The sequence below is a fragment of the Ranitomeya variabilis genome, chromosome 1, assembly GCF_051348905.1.
Source record: "Ranitomeya variabilis isolate aRanVar5 chromosome 1, aRanVar5.hap1, whole genome shotgun sequence".
NCBI lineage: Eukaryota > Metazoa > Chordata > Amphibia > Anura > Dendrobatidae > Ranitomeya > Ranitomeya variabilis.
The window spans coordinates 443,858,210-443,877,158 of record NC_135232.1 but is presented as its reverse complement, the minus strand read 5'-3'; the positions used below and the strand labels follow the sequence as shown (position 1 = coordinate 443,877,158).

The window sequence follows — 18,949 nt, the reverse complement described above, 5'->3', positions numbered from 1 at the left end:
TTGTATTTACCTAATTTTGAAGACCAGAGATTTTATTTTTCATTGTGTTCTGGTTTGTAAAACCATAGAATTCAAAGAAGATGTGCTTTGTTTTTCTCATGACTGTATCAATTATAAAAAAAGAGGAAGATCTGAAGCTTTTACTATTGTGTAATTTTCAGATCTATAATTCTGTTCGGGGAGGATATTGAACAGTTTTTAAACTCTTAGTGATGGAGCTAATTTTGACCTTAATGACCAGGCCAAATTTTTTAAATCTGACCACTGTCACTTTATGTGGCAATAACCTGGAATGCTCCAACGGATCCCACTGATTCTGAGACCTTTTTTTTCATGACATATTGTACTTCATGATATTGGTAAGCTTTAGTTGATCTGATTTGCATATATTTAATCACAATATTAAAAATTAAAGAAAAAAAAATAATGTAAAATTTTACAATTTTCAAACTTTAAATTTTTATGCCATTAAATCAGTTATACCACACAAAATGGTTAATAAATAAAATTTCCCACATGTCTACTTAACATCAGCATAATTTCTGAAAAAAAAAATTCTGTTACGAAATTAGACGGGTTAAAAGCTGATCAGAATTTCACAATTTTACAACAAAACTTACAAAACTATTTTTTTAGGGACCACATCACATTTGAAATGACGTTGAGGGGTCTATATGACAGAAAATACCTAAAATTGACAATTCTAAAAACACCACCTCTCAAAACCACATTCAAGAAGTTTATTATCCCTTCAAGTGCTTCACAGGAATTAATGTAGTGTGGCAGGAAAATCAACCCCATATGTGACGGGAAACTACCATTTGGGTGCACAGCAGGGCTTGGAAAGGAAGCAGCACTGCTTGACTTTTTAAACGCAAAAATGGCTGACCCCACGTCGCGTTTGGAGAATCCCTGATGTGCCTAAACCGTGGAAACCCCCCATAAGAGACCCCATTTTGAAAACTACACTCAAGGATTTTCTTCAGGGGTAATGTCATTGGTTTACAGCAACGCAGTGAAGCCAGTGAACCGTAGTGTCTTATTTCTCCTACTCCTGCACAGATTAGAAGCACTTCATCTTCATATTAAACGGTGCAAGTTTATTTTAGCAGGGCAGGTGTTAATCCACTCGGTTGAGAGCTCCTGGAGCATTAAGGCCCTCAGCTGTTCACTGTTAGCCACTCACATCTTCTATACAATCTTGGCCCTGGCTAGCACTCATTGTCAGAGCTAGCTTTTGCTGCATGGCTGGATGTTGTTGGTGGTTATTGGAGAAGGTGGTTGGTGGATTTATCTGTAGCTGGTGCTAGGTTTTGAGTGTGTGATAATTCCCTTTCTTCTCCTACTTTGGTTTAACCCCCATCCTCCACTCCAGTTGAGCACTCCTGAAAACTTTCATGCATTAAGGCTCAGCTGTGCAGTTAGCCGCTCCCATCTCCTATATAATCTGGGCACTAGCTAGCACTCATTATCAGCACTAGCTTGTGCTGCAAGGTTGTAGGTTGTTATTTGAGAAGGTGTTTATATGAGACTATTGCTAGGTTTTGTGTGTGAATTCCCTTTCTTCCCCTACTTTGGCTTAATCCCATCATCCACTCCCAGGTGCTTACCTCTGTTGTTCATATGTGTATATTTGTACGATTGGCATTTTCCTTTATCCCTTTTCGCATTACCTTGTAAGTCTGGTTGGGGTGCTTTGGTACACTACTACTATCCTCTTCCCTGGGTAGGGGAAGGGTACAGACTGAGGGTAGATTCAGGAGCTAGGACAAGGTACAAAGCCCAGACTTCTTCATCAGAAGTAATCTGGGGAACAGCGCGAGCTAGGCTTCCTCCACGTCCCTAGCATTAGGGACAGGGAAGGAGTCACTGGTCCTGGGACTCCCGACAACAGAGGGTGACAGGTATAGTGAGGATTTTTTATTTTTTTTTAAACCAAAGGCACTACACAGAAATTTGCTAACATTAAGTTCTCATATTGAATAGGTCTATGATTCTATGATAGGTAGTCATTAATGTTGAGCGCAAGTGCTCGCTACTCGAGTTTGCATTGTGTGCTTTGGTAAGAAAAAGTATTGCAGGTGCTCAAGCGACCCCGATGCAAACTCGAGTAGTGAGCACTTACGCTCAACACTAGCCCTAACCATAAGCCTAGCCCTAACGGAAAAAATGAAAGAAAAAAATTGTATAAAAAAAAAATGTAATCAGACTAAGGGGATAATACAGGGGGATGACACACTAATTATTGGCTTTTGATCATTGTGATAGGGTCTATCACAGTGATCAAAATGAACCAAAAGGAAAAATCTCTGTTCTTGCCGGCCTAAATTTCCCAAAGGGTGCACTGCGCTTGCTTTTTAATTATTTATTTTTAATTTTTTTGTAGGAAGGGAAGGCGGAGGGTTAGGGGACAGAGCAGGAGGGCCCGGCGGATGGTGAAAGTACTGGGGTGGATGGTTTGGGGACCTCATTTCGCTCTCCTCCGACATGTAGAGAAAGGTTTTTTAATAGCCAGCACACTTTTTAAAATTTATTTTACGCTAACGGCAATTACATGATTGGAGATCGGAAAAACTGTTTCTGACTGTGCTTTCGAGGATCTCCGATACCCACGGTAGTTGAAGCCCCAGATATTTTTTGGAAGCTGGGGGGCACTATAACCTGATTCCCAATCACTATTTTAAAAACAGTAATGAGGGAATAAACCTCCTTAAAGGCAGCCGTTTTAATGCGTATCGGTGGTCATTAAGGGGTTAAACAAAGCTCTAAATCTCATTTATAGTTAAATATTTGGAAGAGTCAAACTGTTGGCCTGCAGCATGTTATTATTGAGTTCAATTATTTGGCAAACCACACTTTGGGAATTTGAGGTGAGAAGTCAGTCCTCTGAGAAAAAGGGATTATATACATTTAAGTCCATAACACACTATGCAGTAGGCTTTCTCCAGTGGTAGATGCAGCCAGACAGACTGTCAGACTATGTACAAAGATCTGGATCTCTGGAACTGAAAATTAGAGATCTGACCAAAATAAAGAAATGCAGTGAAACCTCAGATTACCATATAACACTGCATTGAGAAATAGTCTTCTAAAGTGCTGTAACACTTATAGGAAATTGCCAAACTATGTATGCATGGTATATTGCAGGCCAAAATTCTGTCACAGAAAATCTGATCTAGGTAATGGTCCTTTCAAAGAAGTTTCCTTGTCACTGTATAAAGGAATTAACCAGCAGAGAACTTCAGAATTGTTATCACCCCTTGACTCACACTGCAGTCTCAGAGTATTCTATGTGATGTGACTTTACCAAGTCTCAGTTCTCCCAGTCAGCTCTGACAAGGAAGAAATATAAAGATGCAGTGAGACAGGTAGTGTGAGTAAGGCTACTTTCACACTAGCGTCGGACGATGCACGACGAATTGCGTCGTTGCGACGTACCGACGCAAGCAGTGAAAGCGCCGCACATAGGGGGCAGTGGATGCTGTTTTTCAATGCATCCGCTGCCCCATTGTGATGTGCGGGGAGGCGGGGGCGGAGTTCCGGCCGCGCATGCGCGGTCGGAAAAGATGGTCTCGACGCACCAAAAAACGTTACATGCAACGTTTTTTGGTGGGGACGGACCGACGCAACACGAAGCAACCGTCGCACGACGGTTGCGACGTGTAGCAATGTGTCGCACTGCATCGCTAATGCAAGTCTATGGAGAAAAAACGCATCTTGCAAGCACTTTTGCAGGATGCGTTTTTTCTACAAAACGACGCATAGCGACGTGCAGTGCACGACGCTAGTGTGAAAGTAGCCTTAGGAGTTTTACAACTCTGCTGCTAATCATTGCATGGACTGCCTAAGAAAAATCTTGTCACAGTATGAAATTGTGATGGAATAATGCAGCATTTAAAAGTTTGTTAAAATGTAACAAAACTAACACTGCTGAATCTTCGTTAGATGTTCTTTCACTTAAAGCTCCAACCAAGCAAACAAAACTAATTACTGTATATACTCGTGTATAAGCCGAGATTTTCAGCACCTTTTTTGTCCTAAAAATGCCCCTCTCGGCTTATACATAAGTCATTGCAAGCGGGGTAGGGGGGGGGGGAGCAGAAGACATCATACTCACCCTCCTGGTGTCATAGCTGCATATCAGTCCCTGCATCTCGTGCGCCGGCATCCCTCTTCTGGTCTTCCTTCAAGTGCTGAACGGTCACGTGTTACCGCTCATTTCAGTAATGAATATGAATGCGTCTTCCACTCCCATAGGCATGGCACGCATATTCATTACTTTAATGAGAGGTATCACTGACCGCTCAGCACAGGAAGGAACACAGGAATAGAGATAACGGCGCCCGAGATGCAGGGACTCTGATATGCAGTGCCAGGAGGGTGAGTAGGACTGGGGGAGGGTGAGCCATGCGATATTCACCTGTCCCCATTCCACAGCCGCGCTGTGACGTTCTGGTCAGAGGGTGCGATGACGTGGTTACTACACACCCTCTGCCTGAACAGTCACTGCAGAGCCGGCGATGCTTAAGAGCAGCGGGCAGCGACGAGAGGCAAGTATGCCTTTTTTTTTTTAATCCCAGCAGCAGCATTATATGGGGCATATTTTAATATGATGCATCTTATGGGGCCATCATTACCCTTTATGCAGCATTATATGGGGGCATATTTTTGTATGGAGAATCTTATGGGGCCATAATTAATCTTTGTGCAGCATTAAATGGGTCATTTTTTAATATGGAGAATCTTATGGGGCCAGCATTAACCTTAGTGCAGCATTATATGGGGCATAATTTAACATGGAGCATCTCATGGGACCATCAATAGCCTTTATGAAGCATTATATGAGGCATAATATTCTATGGAGCATCTTATGGGGCCATCATTAGTAGTGATGAGCGAATATACTCATTACTCGAGATTTCTTGAACATGCTCGGGGGTCCTCCGAGTATTTTTTTTAGCGCTCGGAGATTTAGTTTTTCTTGCCGCAGCTGAATGATTTACATCTGTTAGCCAGCATAAGTACATGTGGGGATTCCATAGCAACCAGGCAACCCCCACATGTATTTATGCTGGCTAACAGATGTAAATCATTCAGCTGCAGCAAGAAAAACAATCTCCGAGCACTAAAAAAAATAGTCGGAGGACCCCCTAGCATGCTCGAGAAATCTCGAGTAATGAGTATATTCGCTCATCACTACTAATGATGGCCCCATAAGATGCTCCATAGAATATTATGCCTCATATAATGCTTCATAACGAGTATCGTATATACTCGAGTATAAGCCGACCCGAGTATAAGCCGACCCCCCCCTAATTTTGCCACAAAAAACTGAAAACTTAATGACCCGAGTATAAGCCTAGGGTGGGAAATGCAGCAGCTACCGGTAAATGTCAAAAGTAAAAATAAATACCAATAAAAGTAAAATTAATTGAGACATCAGTAGGTTAAGTGTTTTTGAATATCCATATTGAATCAGGAGCCCCATATAATGCTCCATAAAGTTTATGATGGCCCCATAAGATGCTCCACATTAAAATATGCCCCAAATAATCCAGCATAAAGATTAATAATGGCCACATGAGATGCTCCATAGACATTTGCCCAATATAATGCTGCATAAATGTTGATTATGGCCCCATAAGATGCTCCATAAAGATATTTGCCCCATATAGTGCTGCACAAACCTTAATTATGGCCCCATAAGATACTCCATAAAGACATTTGCCCCATATAATGCTGCACAAACGTTAATTATGGCCCCATAAGATGCTCCATAAAGATATTTGCCCCATATAGTGCTGCACAAACGTTGATCATGGCCCCATACAGTGCTGCACAAACGTTGATTATGGCCCCATACAGACACTTGCCCCATATAGAGCTGCACAAACATTATGGCCCCATAAGATGCTCCATACAGACACTTGCCCCATTTGCTGTTGCTGCTATTAAAAAAAAAAAAAAATCACATACTCATCTCTCCGGCGCTCAGGCCCCCGGGCACTTTCAATATTCACCTGACTTCATTCCGGCGCTGCTCCATCTTCAGCGTCTTCTGCACCGACGTTCAGGCAGAGGGCGCGCACTAACCACGTCATCGCGCCCTCTGACCTGAGCGTCACTGCAGAAGACGCTGAAGATGGATCGGCGCCCGGAACGGGGAGCAGGTGAATATCTCGCAGCGCTCCCCCTCCCATTATACTCACCTGCTCCTGGCGCTGTGCAGTCCCTGCTTCCCAGGTGCCGCAGCTTCTTCCTGTACTGAGCGGTCACCGTTACCGCTCATTACAGTAATGAATATGCGGCTCCACCCCTATGGGAGGTGGAGCTGCATACTCATTACTGTAATGAGCGGTACCATGTGACCGCTCAGTACAGGAAGAAGCTTGGGGCACCAGGGACCTGCAGGGACCGCGCCAGGAGCAGGTGAGTATAATTAGACAGCCCCCGCTCCCCATCCCCTGTCGACCCCTGGGTATGACTCGAGTATAAGCAGAGGGGGACTTTCAGCCCAAAAAAATGGGCTGAACATCTCGGCTTATACTTAGGTATATACGGTATATTCGCTCATCACTAATCATTAACCTTTATGAAGCATTATACGGGGCATATTTTTGTATGGAGCATCTTATGGGGCCATCATTAACCTTTATGCAGCATTATACGGGGCGTATTTTAATATGGAGCATCTTATGGGGGCATCATTAACGCTCGTGCAGCATTATATGGGGCATATTTTAATATGGAGCAACTTATGGGGCCATCATTAACCTTTGTGCAGCATTATATGGGGCATATTTTAATATGGAGCATCTTATGGGACCATCAATAGCCTTTATGAAGTATTACTGTATATGGGGCATATTTTTGTATGGAGCATCTTATGGGGCCATTATTAACCTTTATTCAGCATTATACGTGGCATATTTTGTATGGAGCATCATATGGGGCTCCTGATTCAATATGGATATTCAAAAACATTTAACCTACTGATGTCTCAATCAATTTTACTTTTATTGGTATCTATTTTTATTTTTGACATTTACCAGTAGCTGCTGCATTCCCCACCCTAGCCTTATACTCGAGTCATTCAGTTTTCCCAGTTTTTTGTGGCAAAATTAGGGGTCTCGGCTTGTACTCGAGTATATACACGGTAATAAACTTTTCTAGACTTACCCCTCCGGCTTTAAGTAGTTTTTTCCTGAACTCCTCAGTAGGGTTGTTAAAGGTAAGCTTTTCACAGCGTAAATGATTTACAGGGGGGTGACCTTCAAGATGCAGAAATAGATCATAATCAAAACGAACTTTCTTAGGTTCTTCCTGTAAAAGAAGAAAAAAAAAACTATTGATGGAGCTGGTAATTAGGACAGTTCACATATTTACTTCATTTCTATCTTTACTCATTATTACGCCACTTACACAATTAAAGGGAAAAGAAAACACAGTAGTAAAATATGACAATTTCAGGCATATGCCTTTTAAGAAATTTGTAACATCTTTTAGATGATGAAGATTTGCTCTGATGTGGCATGGACAAAGTGGCAAGAGTTGTTGAAAAAAAACAAAAATGATTGCACAAGGACAACATATACCGAAACGTGCATTTTTATATATATATATATATATATATATATATATATATATATATATATATATATATATATATATATATACACACATACACACACATGCACACATATACATACATACACACACACGTTAAAAATGCAAGAAATAAATCACAGTACACAAATTAACAAATGACACCAATTTTAAACCTGAAGATCTGTATATTTTTTGAAAGGCTACGGAAATAAAACATGGCTGTGGTATTCTTAAGAGTGTCTCAGATATAGCGTGTTTTTAAGCACTAGAGGTTTTACTGCACAAAATTTATAAAAAAAAAAAAGCCTGAAGAAAACGTGATAAAAAACAGAGACCCCTTGACGAACTTGAACACCAATGTAGCCCATGAGTTGTATTTCGGATTACAGTTAACTTTTTGTTAACCACATACAACAATTTATGGGGTGTCATTGTCTGACATCTGTAGATTTTTCGTTTTTCTATTGACGCACAGCTGTAAAAAAAAAAATTTTTTGTGTGGGGCCAGTTGTTTATTTCTTGATAATATATAGAGGTAACATAGTTTGATGAATTTGTAAAGTTTATTTAAAAAATTGTATTTAATAAAGGGAACCTGTTACCCCCAAAATGGAAGTTGAGCTAAGCCCACCGGCATCAGGGGCTTAGCTACAGCATTCTGGAATGCTGTAGATAAGCCCCCGATGTAACCTGAAAGATGAGAAAAAGAGGTTAGATTATACTCACCCAAGGGCGGTCCGGTACAGCACCTTCCATCTCCTTACGATGACGTCCTCTTCTTGTCTTCACGCTGCGGCTCAGGCGTACTTTATCCGCCCTGTTGAGGGCAGAACAAAGTACTGCAGTGCGCAGGCGTCGGGCCTCTTTGACCTTTCCCTACACCTGCGCACTGCAGTACTTTGCTCTGCCATCAACTGCGCAGCGGCATGAAGACAAGAAGAGGACGTGATCGTAAGAAGATGGGAGGGCCCGGACCGGACCGCGACGCCCATCGTAACGGGACCGCCAATGGGTGAGTATAATCTAACCTCTTTTTCTCATGTCAGGTTACATCGGGGGCTTATCTACAGCATTACAGAATGCTGTAGATAAGCCCCTGATGCCGGTGGGCTTACTTCAACTTCCATTTTGGGGGTGACAGGTTCCCTTTAACACCATATACTATTTCATTTTAGGCTATGAAGTTCCTAAGGTGAGTTTTTAGTGCTTTTTGTCTAAAATACGTAGGGTAAAAAAATTCAAGCAACCTATTTTACTTAATGGGTGCAGAAATGGTGAGGGAAATCTGCAACAGTTAAAAACACACCAAAAGGTCATCGTGGGAACGTGGCTTAAATAAGATTTGCAAAATTGCAGACGTACATCCAGAAGCCATACTTCCCAATGCATGCCCATTCTGCTAGATCAGGTGGGCTGCCTAACATTATAGAATTACACCCCACACTCCAATTTTCCCCTACCAACAGAGTACATTGCTGCATCCAGAAAGGTGAACAAGAAACATGAAAAATTAGCTTGCATAATATGTTTTACATAGTATATTTTATGAAAAAAAAATATCTGCAGGTAAAAATCTGTGCTTTTTTGATGGGTTTTTGCTGCGGTTTTGATGCGTTTTTTCATGCGGATTTTCATGCGTTTTTGTAACCTAAATAAAGATCTATTATTTAACATAAATAAAAAAAGAATTGTAATGTAATTTCTTTGTCCAACCTCCTCTTATTTTACATATTCCATTGAAGAATAAGGTTTACACACACAAAATGACAGATATAGACAGACAGAGAGATAAATAGATAATACCAAGGCCGATGTTTAGTAATGAACCTAATAAAATGGTACATAAACAGTTAAATAAAGACATACAAAGTCTGCACGCAATATCTTTAATTTTTTTTTTTTTTAAAAAGCAAAAAAAATGGGGGCTGATGTTTCTAGACTGGTAAGGGGTTAATACCCATGGAGCTTCCTAGGCTATGAATCTCAGCCAGTAAAGGCTAAATATACTGCTGCGGGCTATTAAAATATGGAACCCCCCCCCAAAAAAAAAAATGACATGGGGTCCCCATATAATTAATAGCCAGAAAGGCTATGCAGACAGCTGTGGACTGATATTCATAGCCTAGGAAGGGGCCATGGATATTGCCCCCCGGCTACAAATACCAGCCCTCAGCCACCCCAGAAATGGCGCATATGTAAGATGCGCCAATTCTGACACTTAGCCTCACTCTTCCCACTGCACTGTAGTGGTGGCATATGGGGTAATAAGGGGTTATTGTCACCTTTGCTTGTAAGGTGACATTAAGCCCAGTTAGTAATGGAGAGGCGTCAATAAGATACCTATCCATTACTAATCCTAGTAGTGAAAGAGTTAAAGACACAGCCATTTTAATATTCTTTATTTCACCATACTTACAGCCATGCCTAATTCCCCGAATCCATTGATCACCTGCAAAAATAATAAACCAACAGTATACTCCCTGTTCCGAAGCAGTCCAATTAATAACGAGTGTCACACGACGATCTCCCCTATAGAACAGTGACACTGGATGATGTGACTGCTCTACAAGGCCTCTCACGATGCACAGACAGGAGATAATGGCTCCTGCAGTGCATCGCTGAAGAGATTACCTGAGTTCAGGCTCACTTTACGGCAATGCTGCATGGGAATTTTCTTACACAGCGCTGCCAGAGAATGAACTCGGATGACCTCTCTCCCGGCAGCGGCGGAGGAATACATCGCGGAGGCCCTGTAGAGCTTGGACATCGCCCGATGTCACTGTTCTACACTGGTGATCGTTGTGGCACACTCGTTATTAACTGGACTACGTCGGAAAGGTAAATATAGGGTGGTTTATTATGTTATTTTTATTAAATGTGATTGAGGGCTTCGGGGAGTAGGTGATTGGTGAGTATGTACTGTACGTTATATGTATTGTCTGTAATGTATGTCCTGTATGTCTGTTGAATGTTCTGTATGTTTTTTTTGTTTTGTTTTTTTACTACTTAACACATGCATTGTCTGACAGGACTACTTTCCCATCACCGGCAATGCTGTCACTGTGAGCATTCATAGCCGGATGAGAGCAGTAGTCCCATCAGACAATGGCTGCTTACACAGACCCGCACACACACAGGGGCATGCACACAGGGACACACAGACCCACACATACAGACACCCGCACACAGCCACGCACATAGTCTCCGCCCACACTCTTCCCTCCTCCAGATCTGCAGCATTTCTTGCATCCACATCCGCAGCAAAACCGCAGATCTTTTTTACACCTGCGTTGTTTTTTTTCTGCGGATGTGCCTGATTCAATTAAAGTCAATGGGTGCAGAAATGCTGCAGGTCCGCAAAAAGGATTGACATGCTGCGGAAAATAAAACGCTGCAAATCTGCACATGTGCACACCAATTCACCATTCATATAGACTAACATTGCTTGTGCATTACACTGCGGATTTCACGCAATTCCACGAGTCCAAAAACGCTGCGGATCCGCATCAAAATCCGCAACGTGTACACATAGCCTAACGGTTTTTCAGGTGACAGGTTCCTTTAAATTTTCAGCTTGTTATCCAATTACAATACTCGCTGGTTTAAAAAAGCTTGTCAAAACCTAAAAAGCTAAATGATAAAACATATTTAGAGGGCTTTTGCAAGTGTATGGTTTTTTTTTTTATTTTTATTTTTAGACCGCTTGCTCCGCCACAAGTCATGGAGACGTCCCTTTTTGTTCCAAGTCAGAGATAAAAAAAATTACCCATTCAAGACATCTGGTTTGTGAAACTCATGGGCAGCACACCAATGTCATCTATGTGAAATCCATGATTAACCCTAATATATGGGAGAAGCTGTCGTTCGGTTATTTATTTTTTCATAAGTCAAAATCATTGAAACACTGATGGTAAAAACTGACCAAACACTGATGAAAAGCAGATCAAAAACACAGATGAGCAGCAGCAGCGGTGTTTTTACATGCAAGAAAAATCACAGCTGTCTGAAGGATGCCTTAACAGCATATTTATATAGTTAATACGTTTTAGTTAACATTTTTTTTCACTTTTTTTAATGTATAAATGCAAACTATAGCAACATAAATGTGTCATAAAAATAAAGTAGAATACGTGCCAAATAAACAAAGTGATAGTAAATTAGACATGTCAAACCACTGTTGAATTCTTCTCAAATAAATTAAAGCATACTAGATTTTCTAAAATCTGTCTTTTCCCTAGGCTATAAAATAGATTAGTTCTAAAGGGGTTAATGCTTTATCCACAGTATGCAAAGCATTATGGACAAAACATGCATAAAGCAATATCATCCACCTATTAATAATGTTTCCCACGTGGCAGTATAATTGCACAAATAATGAAAGGATGGTGAAAACACCAACCATGTTGTCAATTAATCCAGGAGAGCAGCAGCTCAATTTGGCTACACAAAGCATTAGTGTGTTGAAAAAATTGATATATTTCTTCAAATGAAAAGGTCAATTGGGGCATTTAATGGCTAGCTCAATAATCCATTCAGTAAAATAATCAATGTAATAAAGTGTACCAGCGCCAACAAACTAATTATGGGAGCGCTGCATCTCAAGATCAATGAGACTGAAATGTAGACGAGAAATCACAGCGAGTACAGAAGCTCCACAGAATTCACAACATTTTTATTTTTAATTGGAAAGACTTCAGAAAGTGACTGTCCGCTAAAGCGTTGTGTCCAATTTATTGAGAACAGATGAGAGTTGACAACAATGTATTTAGCCCAGGCAATCGCTGTGAGAAACATCGTGGTGGCCAGAAGTTTGGAGACATACACTTTTCGGTTCTCACAATAATTATCCTATAAGTAGAGATGAGAGAACCCAACTATAAAGTTTGGAGTCTGTACCGAACATTGGACACCTAGTGTTGAGATATTTTCCAGTTCCAAAGTTGGGGTCTTCATTGATTTCTCTAGTGTTTGAGTTCAAGTTTAGGTACAGTTCTGGTACCCACACCGAACATTAGATTAAAGTTAAGTCAAACCTGACAAACCCAGACTTCCACAGGCTCACTCATACCTACCCATAAGATTTTATACCTTTACTGACAAATAAATCAAATTGATGGAAAGGCTTAATATTTACAGTGTTGATAATTATTTTTTTCAAGACTTTCGCAATTTGTCCTGGCATGCTGGATATGGGGTTGAACTAGATGGACTTAAAGTCTTCCTTCAACCTTAATAACTATGTAACTATGTAACTATGAATCTGGGCAAAATCCTAATTGATGGCAGCCCTCCCTTTTCACCGAGCCACTTAGTTATCTCTTTTGCCTTATGACATGGCCTCTGCCTTACTAGAAAAAGCATTGGTCATCACCAAATTACTCCTGGATCACTGGGGAAAATAGTTCTTGGAGGATGTTTAGATACTATTCTTTATACATGGCAGTGTTCTTAGTCAAAATTGTGAGTGTGCCCACTCCCATAAATGGAAAGCAACACTATTCATGAATGGTCTAAGGAGGCTATACTGCTGGCATAACAGGACTTCTGGAAGTGTTCACCTTTTCTTCACCATCATTCTTCTTTCAATCCTCTGCTGTTCAACCCCTGTACTTCCTACAGACTGACCTTCCGACTCAAGTACAGGGATTGAAGTGCAGAAGGACTAGGTCATGTTATTTTCTCTGATGAAGCCTATCTCAGACTGTTTGGACACCCGTAAGAATGATTGTCTGGGGAAGAAAAGGTGAGCACCATAATGAGTGCTCCGTCATGCCAACAACAAAGCTTCCCGCTCCATGCCAACAACAAGCAGTGCACGAAAAAAAGTTAAAACTCACTCATTCTTGAGAATGGAGAAGCTTTTTGAGAAGAAATAAATTGCAAAGTTGTTTGGTTTTACAAGCACTTTGAAAGATGTGGAAATGGAGCATGGATAGCTTTTGAATAAAGAGAATTTATTGTGGGCAAACAAAAGACAGCTCACATTTTAACCCCTTCATGACCTTGGGATTTTCCGTTTTTCCGTGTTTGTTTTTCGCTCCCCTCCTTCCCAGAGCCATAACTTTTTTATTTTTCCGTCAATTTGGCCATGTGAGGGCTTATTTTTTGCGGGACGAGATGTACTTTTGAACAACATCATTGGTTTTACCATGTTGTGTACTAGAAAATGGGAAAAAAATTCCAAGTGAGGCGAAATTGCAAAGAAAGTGCAGTCCCAAACTTATTTAGTGAACCCAGCAAAAAAGCCAAACAAAAAACGCTAAAACTGACCTGCCATTATGATTCTCCAGGTCAGTGCGAGTTCAAAGACACCTAACATGACTAGGTTATTTTTTATCTAAGTGGTGAAACAAAATTCCAAACTTTGCTAAAAAAAAAAAAAAAAAAAAAAATGCGCCATTTTCCGATACTCGTAGCGTCTCCATTTTTCATGATCTGGGGTCGGTTGAGGGCTTATTTTTTGCGTGCCGAGCTGGCGTTTTTAATGATACTATTTCGGTGCAGATACGTTATTTTGATCGCCTGTTTGATACGTTCTGTTTGATACGTTCTGTTTGATCGCCTCACATTTTAATGCAATGTCGCGGCAACCAAAAAACGTAATTCTAGCATTTCTAATTTTTTTCTCGCTACGCCGTTTAGCGATCAGGTTAATGCTTTTTTTATTGATAGATCGGGCGATTCTGAATGCGGCGATACCAAATATGTGTAGGTTTGATTTTTTTTATTGATTTATTTTGATTGGGGTGAAAGGGGGGGTGATTTCAACTTTTATTTTTTTCAAATTTTTTTAACTTTTTTTTTTTTTTTAACTTTTGCCATGCTTCTATAGCCTCCATGGGAGGCTAGAGGCTGGCACAACACGATCGCCTCTGCTACATAGCAGCGATCTGATGTTCGCTGCTATGTAGCAGAAATGCAGGTGTGCTGTGAGCGCCGACCACAGGGTGGCGCTCACAGCTGCCGGGGATCAGTAACCATAGAGGTCTCAAGGACCTCTATGGTTACAATGTACAAGCATCGCCGACCTCCGATCATGTGACGGGCGTCGGCGATGCGCTCATTTCCGGCTGTCCGGCCGGAAGCGCAGGTTAAATGCCACTGTCTGCGTTTGACAGCGGCATTTAACTAGTTAATAGGCGCGGGCAGATCGCGATTCTGCCCGCGCCTATTACGGGCACATGTCAGCTGTTCAAAACAGCTGACATGTCCCGGCATTGATGCGGGCTCACCGCCGGAGCCCGCATCAAAGCGGGGCTTCTGACCTCGGACGTACTATACCGTCCGAGGTCAGAAAGGGGTTAATACACAATTGACGTATAGTGAACATAATACTATATGAAACAAATATATTAATATTTTAACTTAATTTTAACCCACTATTTTACAAATAGGTCTTTAATTTTCTTAGCATGTTTACGGGGAATTTATCCTGCATGTAGAGAGGTCACTTTGCAGAGAGGGCATGAAAAAGCTGAACTGGATGGATGATCTATTTTCATTGATCCTCTTAACCAGCTTTTGTTTAAGTTTGAAGCTTTATCATTCATTGTATGCGCAATTTCAGAAATAAATAGTAATCACTACAAAAGATTACATGGCCTGTGGAAAAACCAATACCACCAAAACTGTCAAAACCGTGGAAAAAAAAAGTTACAAAACATAACAAAATGTTTGCATTAAATGATAAAACCCGACAGTAAAGACTCATTCACATTTCAGAATGTAAGACAGGAAAGCGCTCACATTTTAGGCTAATTCAGACATCCATGATGGGCAGACTGGCCGCAAATCTCCTGACCCGAATTTAATAACCTCATAGAAATATATAAAGCTGTCAAATTCAGGCGAGAAGACCCCACAGCCAGTCTGTGCATCATGGTCTGTACACATGCCTGCACGGGGCTTTAGAGAAATAATGTGGGTGCCCGCACCATAATTGCTTCTTCACAGTGTACAGAGATCTAACAAGCTTATTTCACAGATGCAGCCATTTATTGCAATAGAGGAGGTAGACCTAACTGCATTGTGCAGGCACAAAACATTCTGTTCTATGAAATGATGGCAGTAAGGTTGTGCAATTCTTCAAATTACATCCATTTATTCAGCATTTCAGTAATACAAAATTTGGATTTTCATCATTCATTAATTTGATTTTCGCTTGGTCTCTGTGTACAGGACCAATATTGAGTAAGAGCGGCAGGGCAGGAGGTTTCAGAATCATCAATGCTAGGGGCATTGTTACAAAGATAACAACAGGGGGTGGAACCAACTGCACCACTTGCTGGGCTTATCCTCGAGGGGGCGTGACCAAGTTTTTCCACTAGAGAACCTCAGATTGTGAGGATAGTCTTAGCTGGTAGAATAGCCACCAGGTGCCACTCCAGGGCCACTCCCTGGACCTGCAACAGCTGATCGAAGGGTCAGAGGCCAAACACAAGGTACAGAGGGCCAAGGCAGAAACGTGGTCAGACAGTCTGGGGTCGGGGAAGGGAGCAAAGGGTTCGGGTACTAAGCTACGTCAGGAGCAGAGAGATAAGACAGAACAATAAACTAGTAACAGTAGAGACTAAACGGGAAACGACCTAGACAGGAAACTAGAAGCAGACTGAAAACTAGAACTTAAGCTCAAGCAAGGAGTGGAGGGAGGAGCTGCCTAAAATATTACATGCTGGCAGGATGAAGGCCAGGGAAACCGAGCCTTGCAGGACACAGCAGGGTTAAATTCCTGCAAAGTCTGGCCACACCTCCCTATAGCCACATGAAAACAGCAGGAAGAAACAGCAGTGCTGGGAGCGCTGCAAGAGGCAACTTGGTGAGAGGCCTCACATGGTCAGAAGAAGAGCAGTTACCACAATAAGGGCGGCGCTGAGAAGGCGGGCAAATAACCGGAATGACAATAAGTCGTTTTAAACCATCTATATAATGCTCATCAGTGATGCAGTCTATGCATATGGTTATGGTTTTTAGCTGGAATTCTTCCATGGAGACCACTTCTAGCCAGACTTCCACGAACAGTCATGGAGAAGTGGGTTGCTGCCATATCTGTGCTGATAGTACTGTTGGACACCTTCTGAATTCAAAGGAAAGTTTAATAATGTGTCTGTCACATGTTGCACAAAGTTTCCTTGGCCAAACACTACGTCCACCTGCTTAAAATGTTTGCACGGTACTGTGTGTATAATTAGTGTATGGCACTCCAGTTCACTGAGGTCACCGCAGTTCATCCTGGCTGGGAACACAGCCTCATTGACCTGTGGTAACCTCGATGAGGCCACCGCTGCTCTGTGATGCTGCAATCGCAGCAGCAGCTCATTCCTCAGTGGTTTTCATCCTGGACTATAGCATCTTAGCACTGTCCAGGTTGAAAACAGTTTATCCTCAGACATGGATTACGGCGTGGGACAGAACAATGAGGGATATGGTTTCTTAATTTTGTTTTATTATAGGAGATGAGGGCATCAATGGAATGGACGTTAGGAGAGTATAACGGGGTTTGCTATTTTTAAATTAAAAGGATAAGTGTGTTTTGTTTTTATTTGAAATAAAGGACTTGTATTCTAAATAAACATACAGCCAGAATAAACTATAGGGTTAGTAATTGATAGGTATCTTATAGATGTCTCTACATCACTAAGCCGTGGGCTTGATGTCACTAGACAATACAAAGGTGACATTAACCCCACAAATATGAGCCCCACTTGCCACTGCCACAGGGCATGTGGGAAGAGCCAGCAAAAGCGCCAGAAATGGTGCATCTAATAGATGTGCTTTTTGTTTGGAGGTTGCTATTCTTAGGCTAGGGGGAAATATCCATGATACATTACCAGCCTGAGAATACCAGTCCCCAGCTGTCTGCTTTAGCTTGGCAATTGTCAAAAACAGGGGGACCCCACATCATCAGGATATGCCTTATATTTCTGATAGAAGTAGTACCACATGTGAGAAAGGCTTCCATCTTAAAAAAATAAAATACAATGGTGCCTGTCGAGCAGCTCTAAAAATGAAAAGATGAATTGGCTGCACATATGCAGTCCTCTGTTCATTTTAATACGGGGTTCCAAAGATTTCTGACCATGCTTGAGGTTTGACCCACATCTACCAGACATTGATGTCATATCATGAGGGACTGGACAAACCCCTGAAAACTAACGACATACTCACTTTTCAAAACATAGAAAATGCAAATATTTGTTCTAGAGTAAAAGCCAAAAGCTTAAATGGGAGAAACGTACCTTATTTTTGAAATAGACTTCTATTGGCAAAATGAAACCAGCGTAACCAGATTCTTCTACTTTGTAGGGAGGATCTTTACACACTGAAACACAAAGAATTAAAAATAAGTATGGCATGTGGCTAGCACTATTCTGTACATACAATGGTTTACCAGTGTTAAATTGGTGCCTGTGGAGTAATATCCATGTGGCGTTTTATTTTATTATGGTGACACTGCCCATTCATGATGACCAATAGATGGGGTGTATCACTTACAGTAACTTCTAACTCTGCACTCGGTCACCAGAGTTCTAATAGCGGCTTTAAAATTTGATTTAGCAAACACCAAGGACTGCCTGACTATCACATAGCAGTTCTTTGGCAGTGCCAAATCTCAGTGGCATTTGAAACCAGATCCAGAGCGTAGCTAGTAGCACCAGGTTAGTGTTGTCAGGTGAAAACAAGGTGTCAAGGGTGATCAAGGGTTTGTCTGGTGGAAACAAGTTAACCACATCACCAGCACTAATCCGTACTGAATTAATCAAAGTTCTTGTAATGAGTTTTCTTTCTTGACAGATGCCATAGATGTGAAACCTGAGAAATTTCTCAAGGCCAAGCCTGGAATTGAAACTTCAATGAAAATACTTATTAGACCTTCTAAAAGAAGCGCCTGCAAGACAAATAATGATTTATATACAAGAAATTGCTTTTGTAACCTTACTTGTGAAGAGCGAATATACTCGTTACTCGAGATTTCTCGAGCATGCTCGGGTGTCCTCCGAGTATTTTTTAGTGCTCAGAGAATTAGTTTTTCTTACCGCAGCTGAATGATTTACATCTGTTAGCCAGCATAAGTACATGTGGGGGTTGCCTGGTTGCTAGGGAATCCCCACATGTACTTATGCTGGCTAACAGATGTAAATCATTCAGCTGCGGCAAGAAAAACTAAAACTCCGAGCACTAAAAAAATACTCGGAGGACACCCGAGCATGCTCGAGAAATCTCGAGTAACGGGTATATATTCACTCATCACTAAACCTTACTCCACAGATTAAGTAATCTTCTATTTCTTAATTACTAGGCTGATGGAACAATTATTAGTACACAAATGTCACAGTATTTGGGT

At 41.3% G+C, this 18,949-nt stretch overlaps 1 protein-coding gene across 7 annotated transcripts in view; it reads right to left on the bottom strand.

The window, feature by feature from the left end:
- Positions 1-18,949, bottom strand: part of MLLT3 (MLLT3 super elongation complex subunit) — a 406,706-nt gene that overhangs the window by 212,872 nt on the left and 174,885 nt on the right. For all 7 annotated transcript variants that reach the window (XR_013213104.1, XR_013213095.1, XR_013213105.1 and 4 more), the window contains exons 3-4: positions 17,844-17,926; positions 7,180-7,323 (exon numbers count right to left, since the gene is read on the bottom strand). Coding sequence is in view for 4 of the 7 variants with exons in the window: in XM_077249554.1 (XP_077105669.1) it covers positions 7,180-7,323; positions 17,844-17,926 (227 nt within the window). In the remaining 3 variants the exon portion in view is untranslated. The remainder of the gene's footprint in view (positions 1-7,179; positions 7,324-17,843; positions 17,927-18,949) is intronic.